Source organism: Otolemur garnettii, unplaced genomic scaffold (genome assembly GCF_000181295.1).
Source record: "Otolemur garnettii isolate 467f Iridium unplaced genomic scaffold, OtoGar3 scaffold00010, whole genome shotgun sequence".
NCBI lineage: Eukaryota > Metazoa > Chordata > Mammalia > Primates > Galagidae > Otolemur > Otolemur garnettii.
The window spans coordinates 19,723,942-19,745,244 of record NW_003852405.1 but is presented as its reverse complement, the minus strand read 5'-3'; the positions used below and the strand labels follow the sequence as shown (position 1 = coordinate 19,745,244).

Here is a 21,303-nt window from a genome sequence, read left to right as displayed (position 1 = left end):
TATCTAATCCTTGCCCACAGCACAGGACATTTTATACATTTGACAAATAACTTGGTAAATAGTATTTGATAATTAGGCAGGGACTGTGCTTGTTGTTGAATTTCACCATCTTTGGCTCAGTGCTGAACATATTGTTGATACTTAAAAATTTCTGAATGAATCATTGATTAAAATATGGTTGAAAATATGTGTATTTGGAAATTAGCAATATTTCTAGAAAAATAATAAAGCCATGTTTCAGAAACTAAGTTGATATGGCTAGAATTTTTCTTTTCCTTTTAAATTCTAGTCTGTTCTTCCTCCCAACTCTTGAATTTTAACTTCTTTTCAGTTCTTTCTTCCCTGTTCTTCATTCCTTTGCAGAATTTTACTCAGATTTTACACAAATTATAAATTACCAATCTAAAAGGAAGTATTTTACAATCCTTAAGACATTTTGGTTTTTGAAAGAAAATTTCTTTTTAGGCAGGGTGCAGTGGCTCATGCCTGTACTTCTAGCACTCTGGGAGGCCAAGGCAGGTGGATTACCTGAGCTCAGGAGTTCAACACCATTCTGAGCTAGAGTGTGACCCTGTCTCTACTGAAAATAGAAAAACTAGCTGGCCATTGTGGCGGGCACCTCAGCAGGCTGAGGCAGAAGGATCGCTTCAGTCCAAGAATTTAAGGTTGCTATGATACCACGGCACTCTGCCCAGGACCACAGAGTAAGTCTCTGTCTCAAAAATACATTTTTTTCTTTAAGCTGCTAAACTACACTACATATGAAGTAACTAGGAAGAGAAATAGCACTTACATATAGACATGTTGGAAGATGAACATGGATGAAGAGTAAGAGTGTTTGCTGTTCTGAATTTTTCACTGTGTGCTATTATTTGTGGTTTGTCTCCCTTAGACTCTGGTTTCTTTTTTGGTTGTGTGTTTGTAGTACTGACATTTGCAAATGTGTTGCTACTGTGATATAAGATATAATTGATTTTTTTGCTCTATATTTTGAAAAATGTATGAACTTTTATAAGAGGAGATTTCCTCAGAATTAACAAAAAGTTACTCAGTTATACCAATATGAAATACTGAATTAATAAAACAGATATAAAATAATTTTTCCAGACAGTTGAAAGAAATAAAAAAGCATTTGCTTGTTCTATTATAATTCTTAGCTACTGCTTATGAATACAAACATTTACTTCTTGGATTTGCTTGTTTTAAAATTTTCATATTGTGGTTATGAAGGTAAAGAATGTACTTTTAAGTTATTTTTAATGTGGTTATATGCAATTACAATTGTGTCATCTCATAAAGAAATTTCTAGATGTTTAATAAAAATCTTCCTCCAGATTTTTTTTTCTAAGTGAAAGCAGGTGTTGAGCATTGTCTTGTCCTGATATATTGAAATTACTAAAATATTTAATAAGCTACCATGGTTTGAAGGGGTAGCCAGATGTTTTCAGTTTCCCCAGGATGACTTTTATAGCTGAGCATTTACAGTAGAAATGAGCTAAGTTTGCTAGTTTAACAATAACCAAAACCAAATAAAAAGCAAACACAACAAATTTTTTGAACTTAAATAAAAATGATATCCATTATATTTGTCTTATCACTTCACAGTAAGATTTCTTCAACCTAAAAGAAACCTAAGATTGAAGCTGCACTCTCCACCTTTAATAGCTTTATTGAGGAATTACGTACTTACCATAGAATTCACTCATTTTAAGTATATAGTTATGCACTTTTTTAGTAAATATATTTGGTATTTCCACCATTATCAGTATCCAGATTTTAGAGTTGTTTTATTGAGGTATAATTGACATATAATAAACTTCATATATGTAAAGTATATAGTCTGGGCTTTCATAGTTTCCAATGAAAAATCTACCGTTCTAGTCTTTATTCCTTTATATGCAATGTAAAAACCACTCTTGCTCCTTTTGGTGTTTTTGGTTTATTACTAGTTTTGAGAAATTGGATTATGGTGTGCTTTGGTGTGGTTTGTTTCTTTAATGTTCATTGAACTTCTTAGATACTTCTTGGTTTTCTTAGTTCTCATCAAATTTGGAGAATTTTTAGCCATTTTTTCTCAAGTGTATTTTTAATCCCCCAGTCTCTTTGGTGTTTCACCAGGAACTTGAGTTACACATATATTAGGCCACCTGAAGTTAAACTCACAGTCACCTATGTACTGTGTTTTCTTTTCTCTCTCCCAAGTCTTTCCTTTTTATGTTTGATCATTTCTGTTGGTATGTCTTCAAGTTCACTCAACTTTTTTTATTCTTTTTGCAATATTTAATCTGCCACCAATCCCACCCTGTGTATTTTTTTTTTCCCTAAGTCTCAGGCATTGCCATTTTAAAAAATCTCTAGAAATTTGATTTGGGTCTTTTTTATTTCTTCCATGTCTCTATTCAACATTTTCAATAGATTGACCATTTTAATATCCTTGTCTACTAATCCTAACATTTATGTCAGTTAGGCCACTAGTTTAATTTGTGATGTAGCAATAGAAGACAAACATACCTGGTAATCTTTGATTAAAAGGCGGGCCTTACTAATTTTATCCTGTTGGATATTTTGGTATTCTATAAATATTCTTGAGCTTTGTTATGGGACATAGTTATTTGGAAACAGTTTAATCTTTGGGGTACTGCTTTTAAGATTTATTCTTTGCACATATGGGACAACAGCATCATTTGGCAGTAATTCTGTACTGGTAGGGCAAGACTCTCTGTGTACTCCCTTTAATGTCCCATAAACTGAGATTTTTAAGCCTGATTGGTGGGAATGGCCACTGTTCCTACTTGTGTGCACTGAACTTTGTTCCTTCTACTGTTTTCAGGTGGTTCTTTCCTCTACCTCAGGTATTTTTTTCATACGGTAGATAGGCATCTTGAATACACAATGGGGAAAACCCTCTTTAACAGGTCTCTGTGCTCCTTTGGGAACTGTAGCTGCCTTGATTTCTCAGTACTTTCATTTTTGTGTCCTCAGCTTGGCTCCACCTGAGTTCCCCCTCCCTAAACTCTTAGACAATACACCTGAAAAATCTTAGGCCCCATTTTGTTTGTTTCCCATCTCTCAGATATCACTGTTCTTCATTGCCTTATGTCCATTGCCTTATGTCTTTAAAACTTTTTTATATATATTTTGTTTGATTTAATTAGTTGTTTGAATTGGGAGACATTATCACTACTACTTCTTGGTTATAAAGGTTAAGTCTTTCAGTTACTTTTAAATAATTAAAAACCTTAAATAAAATAAATTTTTAATTATTTAAATTTAATGGGACAACTTTTACTGGGAAATATTCCTCCTCAAATGTTACGCTATGTGGAATATCTAAAATCTTAATACTGAAGCACCAGTTCTAACATACCAAGTATAGGCCAGAGGTTGACAAAGCCTTCTCTCTGGGTGACCTAACTCACAGTTCCCCATTTTCATTTTGAACACATTTAGTGTTTATTTCCTTCAGGAAATTCTAGTTATTTTTTGCTTAGATAATTACTATTCATAATTATTTGACTAAATTATAGAAATAGAAAGATAATGTCATTTTACATCTCAAGTAGAACATAAAACTCATTTATGAAAAAAATTCTGTAAAGTTCTTTTCTATATTAGTTAACCGTTAAATGTAACAGTTATTTAATTTATAGACTTGTTTCCCACTTTTGTATGCATATGCTTTATGCTTCATTTCCCACATTCTCAATCCACATAATTCTGTAGTTTTTCCATGTAATTATAGCAGTACATATTTAGAAATACAGGAAGTTTAGGGCGGTGCCTGTAACTCATTGGGTGAGCCCTGGCCACATTTACCGAGGCTGGCAAGTTCAAACCTAGCCCAGGCCAGCTAAAACAATGTCAACTGGAACAACAACAACAACAAAATAGCCAGGCATTGTAGCAGGCACTTGTAGTCCCAGCTATTTGGGAGGCTGAGTTAAGAGAGTCACTTAAGCCCAAGAGCTGGAGGTTGCTGTGACACCATGGTACTCTACCGAAGGCAACATATCTCCAAAAGCTGTCTATAGGGCATAAAACAAAACAAGTTATATAAACTTCTTTCTTTCTTTCTTTCTTTTTTTTTTTTTGAGACAGAGTCTTACTGTGTTGCCCTTGGTAGAGTGCCGTGGCATCACAGCTCACAGCAACCTGCAACTCTTAGGCTTAAGAGATTCTATTACCTCAGCCTGCCAAGAAGCTGGGGCTACAGGAGCCCACCACAGTGTCTGGCTGTTTTTTTGTTGCAGTTGTCATTTTTTGTTTTAGCTGGCACAGGCTGGGCTTGAACCTGCCAGCCTCAGTGTATGTGGCTGGTGCCCTACCCACTGAGCTACAGGTGCCACCATGGACAGATCTATTTTTGATAAAATTTTTCATAGTTGTTTTAATTAAGAATTTGTAGTGATTTCTCTAATTAAAATAGGAAGACGATGGTTATCACTGATCTTAGGGAGAAAAGTTTTGTTATTTTAGCAGATTTTTTTTTCTGTTTCTGTGTAGATAACAGAGACATGGTTCTATATACTAAGAATTTAAGTTCTTACTTTATATTTATTTATACTAACAGGTACTTTGGAAGTTCGTCTTATGGGCTGCCAAGACATCCTAGAGAATGTTCCTGGACGGTCAAAAGCAACATCGGTTGCACTACCTGGCTGGAGTCCCAGTGAAACCAGATCATCTTTCATGAGCAGAACGAGTAAAAGTAAAAGCGGAAGTAGTCGAAATCTTCTAAAAACCGATGACTTGTCCAGTTCAGTAACAGATTTTTAAAAATCATATAACAAATTAAAGGGCCTATGCAAGGGACTTATTAATGGGAAATGTTAAAGTTAGACAAAAAACTTTAAAATTGTGATTTTTATAATTTGGTTCTAAAGTATTAAAACCTATAATAATAGGAAACCAAAAGAACAAATTTTACTTTGTTGAAAATGTATTAGAAAACTGCATGACAAAGAACATATTCTTTTGAAAGATGAAATATTGAGCATGACTGTTTATTCCAAACTAGAATTTTAATAACAACTCTATCCAGACGTGTTTGCTGGGATAGTAGCCCAGTAGTCAACTGAGATCAGGGACAGGGGTCTCTTGGGAAGAGTAAAAAGCAAAGCGGTTTAGGAAACAGTTAGGAGACATTCTGAAGTATAACTACAAACTATATATAAATATATAACTAGAAGCTGGGGAAGATATATGACAATTCAGTCTAGTACATTGAGTACGAACATGGACTTCCCTGTGTTTTCTTGTGTATGGACAGAGACTTCAGGACACATGTGAAAATAAACAATTATTTAAGGCAACAAGCTCTATTAATAGCAAATGTAGAGAAAGAAAAACTGGATGATTGATATTGACACACAAACGTACCATATGTATATATTGACTGGTATAGCAAACCACTGGTCACTTGTTAGTCCTTTCAGTCACATTTCAATATAAACAAAATAGATAACATTTGTGTTTAAGACACAAAGGTTAATTTAGAGGGTCTGTTGGGGAGTATGTGTGTATGTATCTATATATAACTGGGCATTTAGGATTCACAAGCTTCAATATTGATTACAAAAAATCTTATTTTCTTAAAAGTTGCCTTTAAATAGTGTACTTCTGTTTTAAAGGTTTAAAGTTTTTAGGTTTAAAGTTTAAAGGTTTTAAAGGTTTAAAGTTTTTAAGCAAGTTTATGAAATTTAATTACAGATGATGTCTGTGCCGTTTTGAAGCTAGATAATACTGTGGTTGGTCAAACTAGCTGGAAACCCATTTCCAATCAGTCATGGGACCAGAAGTTTACACTGGAACTAGATAGGGTAAGATAAGAAACTTTTCATTTGAATTTTTATCATATTTATAATTCATTTTAAATGTCTTTTATGTTTTAGAAGGCTTTATGAAATTTTATTCTTAACAAGAATAAAGGGAGAACCTTAGAAATTTTTGACATTTATCATTTCATAAGTTATGTATAATTCTACATTAAGATATAGGTGAATGTAAGATTGCTGCAACAGCTTTCATTTGTGTAGTGATTTGGTATTAACATGAAAGGTCAGCAACCTGGTGAGTTGTTAGAAATGTATTTGTTAATTTAATAATGTACTAATCATAATGGTGATTCTTCTGACTCAACATTTGTAGGTTAGCTTATCAGAGCTGCATTTGAAATGAGTTTTTATGCTTATTTATCTCAGTGTCTTTTGAGAATGACATGAATGGGTAAAATTCAGTCTGATCATAGAACCCTGCAGAACTGAACTTGGTCCACAATGGATTTAAATCTATGATGGTAACTTTATTTTGGATTCATAGCCATTCATTGGGTTGGGGGGAGAAACTAAGAAAGATATTTAGTTTTTTTATTATTTCACATCAGATTGGTGTTATATATGCTTGCCAGTGATATGAGCTATGACAATGTTAAGTGATTACTGTTCTAGCCTCTACTTTTAAAAGTACCTGTCTTCCAGGTACTTCAGGTGGTAGATTAGTAGCAATGAACAATATAAACAAGGTCTCTCAGATTCCCTTGAGGAACTTATAGCTCATTGGTTTTTCAGTATTTATCTAAATACTTAGAGCTTTTTTACCATTATACCCAAACTGACTGTAATAAAGTCTACCACCTTATTTCCAAACACACCTTTATTTTGATGATTTCAGTTTATAAGACATTGAGGAATTTGTTAGGCTGAAGTGGGGATAGGACACTGCAGGAAAATTGATCTTGGGAAACTGGGATTTGTTTAAAGGATAAATATGAGAGAGAAGAGACTAAAGGCACATAAATGAGCAGGAAGCTACTCCAGTTGTACAGCTAGTCATATGAGGTGGTAAGAGATTAAAGTAAGATGTGGCCATGGGAATAGAAAAAAAAGGATGTATGTGGGAAATGAGCGAAAATCAGTGTGACTTAATAACTCATTGGATTTGAGTCCAGAGGAAGGAATTTGTCAGTAAGTGGCAAAGAATGTGATGCCGCAGACATGAGAAAAGGTCTATATTGGCAGGGGATAGCTTCTATTGAACTGGGGTTTTAGTAGTAAATAAAGATACAGAACTGGAGGTCAAGGATGGGTGAGTAGATTGAAATGTCATCTTATTAGAGGTCATAGCACTATCCAAATGGTAAAACTTATCCATTTATTGTGCAAATTAAATACCTTACATATGCCAGACATTTTACTAGTTTTAGGTTTACAGAGATAATATGTATTTATTATTGTAACAGAACTCTTAGGCTTAATAACCATTGATTGATTTTATGTTCTATGGATGATTGATCAAAATAGTCAAAATTCCTATACTTGTGCACCTTATATTCCCAAGAGGGCAGATAAATAGCAAGCAAGGGGTTTTTTTGTGTGTGTGTATGTGTGGGTTTTTTTTTTTTTTTTTTTGATTGAGACAGAGTCTCACTATGTCACCCTAGGTAGAATGCTGTGGCATCACAGCTCACAGCAACCTCAAACTCTTGGGCTTAATGTGAATCTCTTGCCTCAGCCTCCCAAGTAGCTGGGACTACAGGCAACTGCCACAATGCCCCGCTATTTTTTTGTTGCAGTTGTCACTGTTATTTAGCAGGCCTGGGCTGGCTTCAAACCCACTAGCCCCAGTGTATATTGCTGGTGCCATAACCACTGTGCTATGGGCACTGAGCCAGTAAGCAAAATTTTTTTTTTTTTTTTTTGAGACGGAGCCTCAAGCTATCCCCCTGGGTAGAGTGCCATGGCATCACGCTCACAGCAACCTCCAACTCCTGGGCTCAAGCGAGTCTCCTGCCTCAGCCTCCCAAGTAGCTGGGACTACAGGCACCCGCCACAACGCCTGGCCATTTTTTGGTTGCAGCCATCATTGTTGTTTGGCAGGCCCGGGCTGGGGATTCGAACCCGCCGCCTTAGGTGTATGTGGCTGGCGCCTGAGCCGCTTGAGCCACAGGCGCCTAGCTGCAAAATTTTTAAAAAACTGAAAGTGCAGTAAAGAAATTACAAAGTGATATAAGTGTGTGAGCGGGGAGACATTAAATAGGTAATTAAGGAGTCTCTTGAGGAAGCAGACCTGAGACCTGATGGGTAAAAAGTTGCCAGAGTTGCAGAGATCCAGGGAAAATGTTCTCAGCAGAGGATACAAAGGTATTAACTCTGATAGAAGAGACCTTTACATGTTGCAACCAGAAAAATCTTGAGACAGAACAGTATGACATAAAATAGCAGAGGCAGGTAGGGTCCAGATTACTAGGGCATTTCTAGGCTATAAATTGCAAGACGATTGAAAGGTTTTTAATAGAGGGGTTGACATCCTTTGGTTTACCTCTAGTTAGTGATCTGGTGAACATAAGGACTACGCACCACAGAAGCTAATATAGTTACTAATTCATAATGAGAAAATGCTTATAAAGGAAAACACACACACAAAAGTCTAACATCAAATCTTAAACAGTATCCCTGGGGTAGGAAGAGAAAAGAAAGGTTTGCCAAGAAGTAGAAAACTTTGAGTTGGATCAGGTCATACCTAGAACATTATATGAGCTTAGTCAGTGAAAAATTACCAGAGTGGTGAAATGAAAATCCTGTTATATGTCTAACAGTTGATGAAAAATGGGATATGAAGCCTGATGAAGAAGAGATTTAGCAAAATTTGATAACCATCTTTTAAAGTTAGAAGGAGGAACATGTAGAATAAGAATTAGACTAGGGGTAGCAATGAGGTTTCAGTTGTGTGCCTCCTGTCATTGACTGGTAGTGAATTCCTGGGGCTCACCCTTAAGAACATTTTCTGGTTTTTAGAGGTGATTACTCTGACCAAGTAGCAGTGTTTGCCAAATGCTTGGAGAAGGGTACATATTCTGTCATTAGATTAGCTGTGTGCTTTGTGGCTGTTGAGGACTAAGCAAAAGTCAACAGATGGCAGGTTAATTTCAGCACAAAGAAGAATGAAACTCTCAATGAAAAAATGAAATAAGCCTCTATAGGAAATAGTAAGTTATCAGTAAAGTCTAATGAGTAACTTAAAATAGAGATGTTAACTGAATTCCTATATCAGAAAATGTTGAACTTCTAAGATTTTTTTTTAACTCTATATTTTCTCCTTAAGGATAGGAGGAGAACTAGCATTTGACAATTTAACAGGATAATTAGACCATGATAATTCAGTGATGCCTACTGGAGAAAGAGAAACACTCAAGGTTTAGTATATAGAGATGGTCTTCATATGTTATTATTTTTGCATCTTTTTTCTGATGCAAAATAGATGCAGCTGTGTAAATAGATAGTAATATTTATGATTGGTTTCTTTTGGTTTCTACTCATTTTTAATGAAGGAAATAGGTTTGCTATAACATTAACTTTCTGAAGCCAAATGGACTGGGTTCAGAGTCCATCTGCTGCTACTTAACTGTTTGGTTGTGGGTACGTTACATAAGCTTACTGGTGGGCATTTGTTTCACCATTTCTAAAGTGGAGGTAAGAATGTAATTAATATTCACAAGACCAGAAGGAAGAAAAACTGAAATTGTGTATATAAAATGTCTTGCATTGCCTGGCACATTTTAGCCAGTCATTGATTTTCGTTAGCCCTGGGCTTTGAAGTATGACTATGAATTTGAACATAATGAAAGGGCATTTTAGGTAATGGGAAACTAATTAGATGAATGTCATTTTCTTTCATTTCGGAGCCTATTTAATTATACGATTTTTGATAATATGATCAAAATGAAACTCAAGAAAGAATTATTGTTAGAGGGAAAATGCATAGCAAGGAGATTTCTCTCATATGGAGGTTTTTGTTATGGTGTTTTATATTTAAAAGAGAACTGAAAAGTAATTCAGTGTCTTGACATCATTTTATAGTTAAGGAAGCCAAGGTCCAGGATAGTTGCATGTCACTAAATTTCAGAACCAGTACTAGACCCTCAGTCTTCTAACCTTTTTATGCATGATCTTTCCGCTGTGATAATATAAATGAGAGGAAAGTAACAGTGGAACAGAGGAGGAAGCAAGAAAAGATGACGAGTGCCAGGAAGAGAGAAAAAAGTTTAGAACGAGAAGCTTTGAACAATAGAAAGACTGTAACTGTTGATTGGGTTGTTCTTTATTTACATGAGTAATCGTCACCTAAAATGTTTTTCTTCTTTGTGGCGTCAGACATTCTTTTCACTTTGGAGTAATCCTCCCCTTGAAACTTGGGAGACATTGCAGGGCCAAGTAGACCCTCTAGGTTCCTGATAATGCATGTTCCGTGTCCCTGATGTGATTCTAACCTTCTCCTTGGCAGAGAACCCATAGCTCCTTCTATTTACAGTAGTACATTTTACATTTTCATGTGCTTTTAACTTTTATTCCTTATATTTATAGAATATTTATAGAATGTGATTATAAAAATATTTATAGAAAATATTATTTTAAACTGACATGGTCATTTCCAGCATTTTGCTTCATGTGTCAAGTCTGTGGAGCTAAGTTGTCTGCACTATTTTTGTCCTTTTCAAGACACACAAATCATAGATCTTTGTAGAATTAAAGGATAATTTTAGAAATGATCTAGATCAAGAATGATCTAGAAAAGTTTGAGTTTGTTCCAGGGAGCTTCAGTTTCTGCAGAATTACTTCAGGAGGCAATACAGAGTCTTTTGTTTTGTTTTAGAATTCTACAAGGTGGGACAATTAAGTTCCTGAATTCATCCTAGAAAAAGTGCTACATACCTCATTGCTGGTTACCTTTTAAGTACTCCCCTTGGCCATCTGGTGACTGCAGTGATATTCAGCAGTGAGATATGTACCACTTTTTGTAGGGTGAGGTCATGAATTTCATTGTCCAATATCTTCCGTAAGATGTCATTTGAATTTTGCCACTTTAAAAATAAAAGTGTTTAAATTGCTGGTATAATTTAGTCCCTTTATTTTACAAATTAAAGAAATTGTGGTCTAGTGGCTAAGTCATCTACGGTATAATCTAGGATTCTTTGTGAAGTCTACTGATTACTGGTTCTGTGTTTTCTATCTCTTAGGTTATTCGTTCTATTTTTTTTTTTATAAAATTTGGTTTTTATGATAAACACAGTAGCTGTGCAGTTTTTCACTTTCCCTGAATTCCCTCAGCCATCTTGTTAAAAAACAAAACCTTAATCAGGGTCTTGTGAGCAACTGAAATAAAAGACAAGATGGTACTCTAAGCTCTTACACGTCCATGTCTCTTTCCTTAGCTCATTTCCTTTTGAGTAACCTTTCTAATACAGTAGAGAAAAATCTTTATCAATGTTAGAAACAGAGAAGGGCCCTGTTCTTCAAACTCAAACTCAGAACAATTTTAGCAGGAGCCAGTTTTATGAAGAGGGAGTGATAGAAAATGTTGACTGGGTGGCGCCTGTGGCTTAGTGAGTAGGGCACCGGCCCCAGATAGCCGGGCCTTGTGGCGGGCGACTGTAGTCCCAGCTGCTCAGGAGGCTGAGGCAAAAGAACCTCCTAAGCCCAAGAACTGGAGGTTGCTGTGAGCTGTGACGTGACGGCACTCTACCAAGGGCAACAAAGTGAGTCTGTCTCTAAAAAAAAAAAAAGAAAAAGAAAATGTTGACTGGTCACTGAGAAAAGAGAGAGAACTTGTCAAAGTAGTTAGGACAAGCAAAACAGTGGCAGGGTTAATGTACTGAAGAATCTATGGGTGTTAAGGCGCTAAAGACAGGGAGCTGGAATGCTAGGAGGTGATGATCAGAGAGAAGAATGCAAACAGCTGAGATTTTGAAAATGATTGTCATTGTTGGTATGGCAACATAAGGTAGAGTAGAGGACAACATTATAAGAATTCAAGGACTTTCACTATTGTTTTCTATCAGTTTGTCTTTTGTTCTACCTTTTAGGAAATTTTGATCTTTTATCTGAAAAATTTATGACTGATGTTATATTTTCAATTTCTAAAAGTTCATTCTTTTTTAAAACAAACTCTCTGTTTTCATTCTCAAGATTGAATATTCTCTCTTACATTGTTGAGTTTGTCAGTTTTAAGTTTTCTTCTCCGTGTGTTGTCTCTGTGTCTTTTGAGATCCCTTATCATGTTGCATGTTTAGTCGAGTGTCTAACCATCTTGAACTGTCCTCTGAGCACCAAAAGTAACTAAAAGCTGTCCATGTGAGACTCCCCAAGTTCTGAACTAGTTGAGGGAGGCAGAGACATGACTGATGGAAAATAAAATGACATCTGTATTACTAAAAAATAAGCTGATATTGGTGTGATTGGGTGTGCGGCAGCAGTAGAGTTATACCCACTCCCTTGGAGCACAGTGGGCCCTGGCCCGTGTAAAATAGAAGGCCTGTGAAAGAAAAACAAATTGTACAATTCCATTGAACAGCCAGGCTCTCGAGACAAAAAGAAAGAATGGACTTTCTCATTCGTGTCATTTCTCTCCCAGTCTCCTATCAGGTAACTGACTCTGGGGGATAAGTAAGAGTGTCAAGATAGTGGCCCAGATATTTAGGGAAAATGAAAAAAATATTCCTCATGGAAACTATGGCTGTTAGGACAATGCTTTCCCCCCTACAAAAAGGTAAAAATTTATACAAGATCTTTTTAATAGGACATAAGACTTCATAGTATAGCAGAATAAGAATAGGAATACAAAGATACCTTAATTTTTTATATGTTAGGAACTGTCTGACATTGGGCATATTGTTTATTCTGAAGTGGTATTCTTTAACTTATAATGAAGTTATAATAATACCTTCTTTACCTCTCCTTTGCTGCTTCCAGATTCTACTGCTATTAAATGTGTCCTGTCCTCCTCTGAGGCTATGTGACTCCTCTGAGACTAGGAGCTGTTTGCACAATACAAGAGTTAGTAGTGGTGCCACCACCCCTACAGTCAAAAACCCAAGTTTAACTTTTGACTCCCCAAGAACATAACTAATAACCTACTATTCACTAGAAGCTTCACTGATAATATAAACAGCCTGTTAACACGTATTTTGTACTTTGTGAAAAGTGTGAGGTTTCTGTGCCTGCTGACATAGCTATAGCAGTGTTTTCCTGAAATTTCCCTTCTTTTTTTTTTTTTTTTTACAATGATCCTTCTGCTGGATTCATTTATTGTGAAATGGGGGCAGCCATGCAACTTTTTCTTGTTATGTCATGACTTGTCTCTGCTTCTTGGGAACACTTCCAGCACCACTAGTGGCACTTCGTGAACATCCCATAGTCTTATTGAAGGTTTAGGTATTGCACTAAACACCATGAAAAATACGCAGTAACCAAGAGAAGTGAGAGGTAATTCATTGAAGACGATTAGCATCACCTGGGATTTTAAGTAGCTACTTGCAACACTTAAGCTTCCTGCAAATAGCAGTAGAAAGTGGCTACAAAACTATTATTATGGTAGTATAAGTACATTACGTACTACAGTTAATTTTATATAGTTATTGGCGGTGCCCATAGCTCAGTGGGTAGGGTGCTGGCCACATACACCAAGGCCGGTATGTTCAAACCCAGCCTGGGCCAGCTATAGCTACAATGACAACTGCAACAACAACAAATAGTTGGGCATTGTGGCAGGCGCCTGTAGTCTCAGCTACTTGGAGGCTGAGGCGAGAGAATCGCTTAGGCCCAAGAGTTTGAGGTTGCTGTGAGCTGTGACACCACAGCACTCTACCAAGGGTGACATAGTGAGACTCTGTCTAAAAAAAAAAAAAATTATAGTTATTTAATACCACATCTTTATGTTTGTTTACATTTATCCCGAACTGCTAATGGTGCCATGTGTAGACTGTAAGCGTGTGTGTGTTAAGTTTTGATAAATTTTAACTTCTTATAATATTCTTAGATATTTTAAGGTAGTAGATGACAAAATAGTATTTACATATATTTTATGCACTGATGAGATACCTTTTTCTTTATTTTTTCAATATTTCTAGACTACATGATTCATCTGCAAGTTTTTTTCAAATTGTCACAAATCTCTAAAACATTCTCTAATATAGAACCTCTATAGTTGAGCACCTCCCTACACTGACCACCTTCTGAAGTTAACCAAATTTTCATAGACTGGACATGCTCCACATGTACGTGTTAGTATAGTAGTCCTAATTTCATATGTTGACCAGTTTGTTAAAGTTTCTTAGGTGGTCAAGTTACAGAAGTTCTACTGTGTATTTATTGGAAAAGTCCATTTACATGACCCATGTTGTTCTAGGGTCAACTGTATACAGTCATCTACTTTTTTCCCCATTGCTTACTGTTTCTTGACCAATAGGACTTTCTGTTCAATATTTAATAAGGATTACTTTGGTTCTTTTCCTACTGTATGATTTGCCATCATTATGACGGATTTAAAATGTCTATATACCAAAGTATCCATGGAGAATTGGTTCTAGGACCTCCTGCAGATACAAAAATCCATGGATGCTCTAGTCCTTTATATTAATATAAAATGGCATAGTATTTGCTCCTAACCCATGCATATCTTCTCTGTAATGTCTAGATTACTTATAATGCCTAATGTAAATGCTGTGCAAGTGGTTGTCACACTGTATTGTTTAGGGGATGATGATGAGAACAGTCTTTACCTGTACAGATGCAGCCATCTGTTTTGTTTTTCCCAAATACTTTTGATTTATATATATGTGTATATAGATCTATATGGATTCAAACATATATATATTATATATATGTATTTTGTATTTGACATTTTTATTTTAGACTGCAAAAACAAGCAAACAAACAACAATAAAAAACTTGAAATAGGCTTGTCAAAAGATGTAAATTCATCCTTTCCAGGGAAGCAGAAGGCAGACCATCCTGTTTCACTGCTGCTTGTACTCTGCCACAGATACAGAGGGCTAACTATATATGTAAACAACCCATGTAACATGCCATTATTTCTACTACTTTGAATTCTTCAACTCTAAGTATACCTTTACAAATCCTTTATCATTTTAATTATGAATTACTCTGTACCTTTGAAATCTTAAACTCAGTTTATTTACTGAACTTTCACCAAATCTCTTGTTCTCCTAATTTACACAATATAAAACATTAAGAATAATACTTTTAGATAACAGTTGTGCAGTAAATGAGAATTCTTATTATTGTTAGTCTTCTGGTTCTTCATTACTACAAGATATTTAATCAAATATTTCCATTACCTTGATTCTTCAAATTCTTTTCATGCCATTGGTCCCTTCCAAACTTAATTTTCTTCTCTATTTACCCTAAAACCAATGTTTCTCTGAATTAATTTCTTAGTGATGCCCTCACACCATCCTTCAACCTTGTCTGTGTATCACACCTGCTGCAGAAACCGCTGAGAGCAAATTAGTCCTATCACCTTTCTGATATCTGCTCTGATAGACTGAGTGCTGCTGAAACTGATCACACCTATTACTGTGAATTTTAGTTTGCAACCTTAGCTGAGCTTGTAAAAGTTACCCCACATTTCACATTTTTATCCCATTACCAGCAACTTTTCGTGGACCTTCTCTTCAAGTCTTCTACCCAATCTGATTTTTTGCTTCTGTTTTATAGATGAGATTAAGACTGCTGGCCCTCAGTTTCTTCTGCCACCTGCTGATTTTTCTGTTCATCTTCTTTGGTTACAGAGAAACAAGTCTCTCTTCCTGTTTACTCTGTTATCATTCAAATTGTCTTCTAGTTGACATTCTTTCTAGTCTTCTAACATCTTGGTTCATCAATTATTTCTGTTACCTGTGTTCTTCAAGTATGTTAAAGTTTGTTCTCAGTAACACATTGACTGCCACACGTAAGATAAAGAACATTTTTCCCTGGAGCCACAGTGTTTTATTAAGAAAACAGAATAAAAACTTCAAAAATAAAATGATCCTGGAACATACATCAATAAAAAAGTAAAATGAAAACAAAAATTAGCAATATAAAAAGAAATTTATAGCCGGGCATTGTGGCGGGTGCCTGTGGTCCCAGCTACTTGGGAGGCGGAGGCAGGAGACTTGCTTGAGCCCAGGAGTTGGAGGTTGCTGTAAGCTGTAATGCCATGGCACTCTACCCAGGGGGACAGCTTGAGGCTCTGTCTCAAAAAAAAAAAAAAGAAATTTGAAAAATAGTTTATAACTCACATGGCAGTTAATGTGTTAAAAAAAATGCTCTGTGCTTCTTCCTAGCTTCATTGATAGCCTTTGTTTCACAAGCATGATTCTTGAAAAAGTAAGTAATGCTCACAATCTGTTCTTCCTCATCCTACCACATATTACACTGAAGCTCTTCCTGGTCTAATAGGTTCTGAAGAAGACAAATTATGTATAGTGTCTCATTTAATTTAATCATCATCATAATCTTATGTGATATGTACAATTATTTTTAGGGATTATCGAGTTTCCAAGAGTTTTAAGTAACGTTCTCAGGCCACACGCTAGGAAGTGGTAAAGCTGGGAACCAGCACAATGATTTGACACCAAAGCTAAGTCTGTGTAAAGCCAAAGCCTGTGTTTTTCATTAGAGTTAGCTAAATTATCTGTTTCCAGTTTATCCTCTGTCAGCATATATTTTCTTAATCTTATAATAATAATAATAACAAAAGCTAACATATATAGAGATTGACTTATCTGCTGGGATTGTGTTAATTTAATTCTTTAACTTCTCAGACAGTGCTAGAAAGTCAGTATCATTATTATTCATACTTTATCGATGAGCAAACTTAGGCCCAGAAAACTTTTTTTTTATTTTTTTGAGACATAGTCTTACTCTGTTGTGCAGATTGGAGTGCAGTAGCACAATCATAGCTCACTGCAGCCTCACAAGCCTGGGCTCAAGAAGATCCTCCCACTTCAGTTTCCTGAGTAGCTGGGACTCAGTTGTACATAATTGTTGTACTTAATAGTTTCTATCATAATTGTCCACTTATCTCTTACCCACATCTCTAGCAGTAGACTTTTCAAGCCACAACCACAGTGTTATATTTTCCACTATCTCTGTCTCCTAATCTCTCTATATTTCTCATTCTCCTAAAAGATCCCACCCAGGTTTCTCTCTTTTTGTCACATTTGTTCTAGCTGGAGAATTGCCCTCATTGGACTCCTGAACTGAAAACCTATTACTGTTTCCTAAGGTGGTAGTTTTCTGTTTTTCCCCAGTGGATTTCAATCTCTTACCTTCCCTGTTTTACTCCCTGTAGGAGTTGAGGGTAAAACTTGAATCACTTGGCTCTGACTTTCAATGAGAATCATTATTAGGAGATCAAAGGGCAAGAGAAAAAGACAATCTGGGTGCTTCTCTTCTCTCTTCTTCCCTGCCTTGCCTTTCACAGCAGTGTTCATCTGTGACTTCAGCTCCTGTTGGACTGTCCAGTCCTTGCTCTGGATTCTGCCAACTGTTGCCCTTTGCCCCTTTATCAAGTGATAATGGATTTTTACCCTTGCTAGTCCTTAGATTCTTTTTCCTTGTTGCTTCCTTGACTTTAGTCACACCTCCTTAGACAGTTTTGAAAACTGTCTTAAATTCTTCACTGTGCTATTTGTTTGCTGCTGGGTTCCTAGCTATTATGTTTCCAAAGCCTATTTTGTCCTCAGAAACCCATAGAAGACCAATAAAGAGGGCATCTGTTATGTACACCTTTGCAAATTCTCGCCTTTCCTCCCCTCTTCAATTTTCTAGGCTTTGAGTTATTGTCTCTCTGTTAGTGACAACAGAAAGTTCGTTTTTTGCCCTTTTCCTTTTGTCAATGAAGCCTAGGTCTCAAATACTTCTATCAAAATTAGCAAAGTCTCTCGGTTCATTGTCCTCAGTGTCTGTGATTTTTTCAGTGTGTCCCTAGGCCGAGAGAAATACCCAACAGTTCGATTTATTAAAAAGTAATTGACTAATTAGTAGTTATGTCTTAACAATAAGCACTTTTTGGAAAAAAACAATGTTGAGAGAAAAGATATTTCAATGTCATTCTTACCTAATCACAGTGAACTAATGGGGTATGTCTGTCAGATGCATACTGCACCCTCAGCTCTTCTTCCACACTGATTTTTCATATGGAGTTGCTTTTATTATTATTGAAAATCCAGCTTAGCAAAGGTGTGGTATCATTAAAAGGAATGTGGAATGTTAACATTGAAACTATCAATTACCTTGAACCAGTAGTTCTAATGGAACCCAATAGATGTCGCTGTGTTTCCTTTGAAAAGTAAAACTACTATGTGGCACCTGAGGGCTCTTCAGCAATTTGGGAACCTCAGCTAGCTTTCTTTTTCATTTCAATTTAACTTTTTATTTTTTTCACTTATCCCAGTAATGGAAGATGGGAACCTCCGCCTTCTTTATGTAATTCCTTTGTGCTAGATGTGTACTTTTTCTTTTAATTACAACATTTTAAAAAATGTGTTGCTTGCCTCCCTTCAGTACGTATCAGACTTACTCAATGTGTCTAACCTTTTTCTGTTTATTTTAAGGTCTTACAGACAGATTCCTTAAGTCTCCACACAGCCTTCTCTTTGATTCTAGATTCAAATTTTTTATAAAACACACTGAACACAAGTTAGAACAGTCTGCTTGTAGTATCAGTCAGTTCCTACTTCAAATTGTATTGTTCAGCCTTTTTGGTGGTAGTTTTACTTTTTACTCCATCTAGAACTTTGTTGCTCCTAGAGTTTGAAATTACCCATAAGCATGCCCTTGCCTTTATGGAACTGACCTGCTTCATCAGGAAAATTGCCAGCAAACCAGCAGTCACACTTGCAGTTTAAATTCTAGACATTAGTGGTCTCTCCTTACGTAAAGGCCTCAGTCTTTCTCTATGGTACTTTGCTTTTTGGGTAGTAATGTGCTTGGTTTGCTTACCCAAACCATACTGGATGTTAGAGGTTAAAGTGAGGATGGATTTTACAACATAAATGATGGAGTAATGACGTAAGATACCTCTAGATCACAGCCACTCTCTCCCTATGTTGTGAAGAGATTCATGCTTACAGGGAATGGTGCAGAGTATTTCTACCAAAAATGAGAAGAGTGAAATATAAAATAATTATAAAATAATTATATTCTCATATTTCCTCTTTTCATGACAGGTATTCTCTTCCATATTAATTATGAGTCAGAGAAAAAAAATGGGGTAGGAGGCCCTGGGATGGTGTACTCATTACCATAAGATATATTTCTCTGACTCTTTCTGATTGGCTGTGAAATGTTGTGTTTTGACTCATTTTATTCATGTTGCATTTTTGTACATGTTTCCTGTGTTCATTTGCATTAACTAGATTTATAATTTAAAGTCAGAGTTTTTTATAATATATGCCAAAAGTTTACATAGTAGACAGATAAGTTCACAATTTGAAAGTTATTATATAAAAGAAGTAATGTATTACTTTGTAGAACTTAGAATATTTATCTCTTTTTGCAGATAATCTATAAAATCCTACACAATAGAATAATGGAGAAGTCTGGTAGTTGGTAATTGAAATTTATATAGATTATAATATATAGGTAGAAGTCAATGTATGGCCTAACCATACCTTATAAGCTGTGTTCTACAGATTCATTTAATGATTGGTTTGTTAAAACCTTGAATATATTTCTCCAATTAATGTTATTTTAGTGACTACATCCTATTCTCCTGTATGTGTATATAGTATAATATATATTTAACTTACTCTGGGTTTTGAACATTCAGGTTGTTGCTAATTTGCTTTTTTCAGTTTTATTTTTTGGTGTCATAATAAGTGAACTCCTTTTTGTATAAAGCTTAGAGGGAATTTCCCATCTCCCTAACCTACACAGGCCACTGCATGTCTTGCTACCGAGCGATATTCTTTTAAAAAATTAAGTGACCAAGTATTCTTAAAGTGCTTTAGCACAATGTTTGGCACATTGTAAGTGCAGAATAAATGCCACTTATAGACCTTTTCCTGGCTCAGCGGTAGGATGAGGAAATAAGAAGGTTTGAAGAGGGTTCTCTAAGGCAAGCACGGGGATCTTTTAGCAGCAGCATCATGAGTGATGGGAAGCGAGAGGGGAAATTCAGATTGAAAATGTTGAAAGAAGGAGGAGTTTCTGTGGTCAGTCAGCTGTATTTGTTGTTCCCAGTTACATGTTTTTTTATTATACTTTAGGAATATCTTAGCTGAATAATGTCTGAATATAAATTTTATTCCTTTAAGTTTGTTAAATACTCATTTGAGAAACATTACAAAACTCTTTAATATAGTGTGAACTTTGTGTGCGCCATCTTTGTTTATTGTATTCATAGTTCATATTTTTTGTGTTATTTTATTAAAGTGTATGTCCAATGATGTCTTTTCTGTTTTCTTTATTTATTTTTTTAAATGCCCTAGTCACGTGAGCTGGAAATTTCAGTTTATTGGCGTGATTGGCGATCTCTGTGTGCTGTAAAATTTCTGAGGTTAGAAGATTTTTTAGACAACCAACGGCATGGCATGTGTCTCTATTTGGAACCCCAGGGTACTTTATTTGCAGAGGTAATAAATGTATTTTTTAAAATGCGTGTCTACAATTGAAATTATATATGTAGGCTGCATGATGTAGAAGTGGAAAGACTGTTAGGCTTAAAGACAAATTTCTTGAGTTCTTGGCTCAGTTCTGCTTTTGAATAGGTAGATGTGACCTTGAGACAAGTCATTTATTCTCTAGGTATGTTTTCTTATTCAATAAATGAAGCTGCTGGACTAAATTATAACTAAGATTCCCTTAAGCTTTCAAATCTTAAAAGTTTAGCAGATTCCATGAACTATAAATCTAGTACCAATTCATATTGAAATGAAAATGAATTTTCTTCACTGCAGGTTACCTTTTTTAATCCAGTTATTGAAAGAAGACCAAAACTTCAAAGACAAAAGAAAATTTTTTCAAAACAACAAGGTAATCACGAGAATCAAATACAAAGTGTTTTGATGTTTTCTTAAATATAGACAATCTAATTACTATTTAAAAAGTAATGTGCATCTATTTTTTTCTTTTTAGGTGTTTATTATTTCTGTTTTTTTTTTTATTAAGGAATATTTTATACATTTCCATAAGTGGAGAGACCAGTACATCATACATGTGCTATCCCCCAGGTTCAATAGTAATCAACTCACAGCTAATTTTGTTTTATCCACTCACTGCTTTCTCAGATTATTTGAACCAAACTCATACATCAGATCGATTCATCTGTTAAATATTTGTATCTTGGCTCAGCGCCTATAGCTCAACGGGCTAAGGCACCAGCCACGTACACCTGAGGTGGTGGGTTTGAATCCCCAGCCCGGATCCGCCAAACAACAATGACGGCTGCAACCAAAAAATAGCCGGGCGTTGTGGCGGGCGCCTGTGGTCCCAGCTACTTGGGAGGCGGAGGCAAGAGACT

General features: G+C 35.7%; 1 protein-coding gene across 3 annotated transcripts in view; it reads left to right on the top strand.

Moving 5' to 3' along the window:
- PKN2 (protein kinase N2) overlaps nt 1-21,303 on the top strand; it is a 138,154-nt gene that overhangs the window by 91,972 nt on the left and 24,879 nt on the right. For 2 of the 3 annotated variants that reach the window (XM_003784173.3, XM_023509802.1), the window contains exons 7-10: nt 4,571-4,756; nt 5,710-5,819; nt 20,273-20,416; nt 20,741-20,816. In XM_003784173.3, coding sequence (XP_003784221.1) covers nt 4,571-4,756; nt 5,710-5,819; nt 20,273-20,416; nt 20,741-20,816 — 516 coding nt within the window. The remainder of the gene's footprint in view (nt 1-4,570; nt 4,757-5,709; nt 5,820-20,272; nt 20,417-20,740; nt 20,817-21,303) is intronic. The other variant, XM_003784175.3, reaches the window with a different exon arrangement.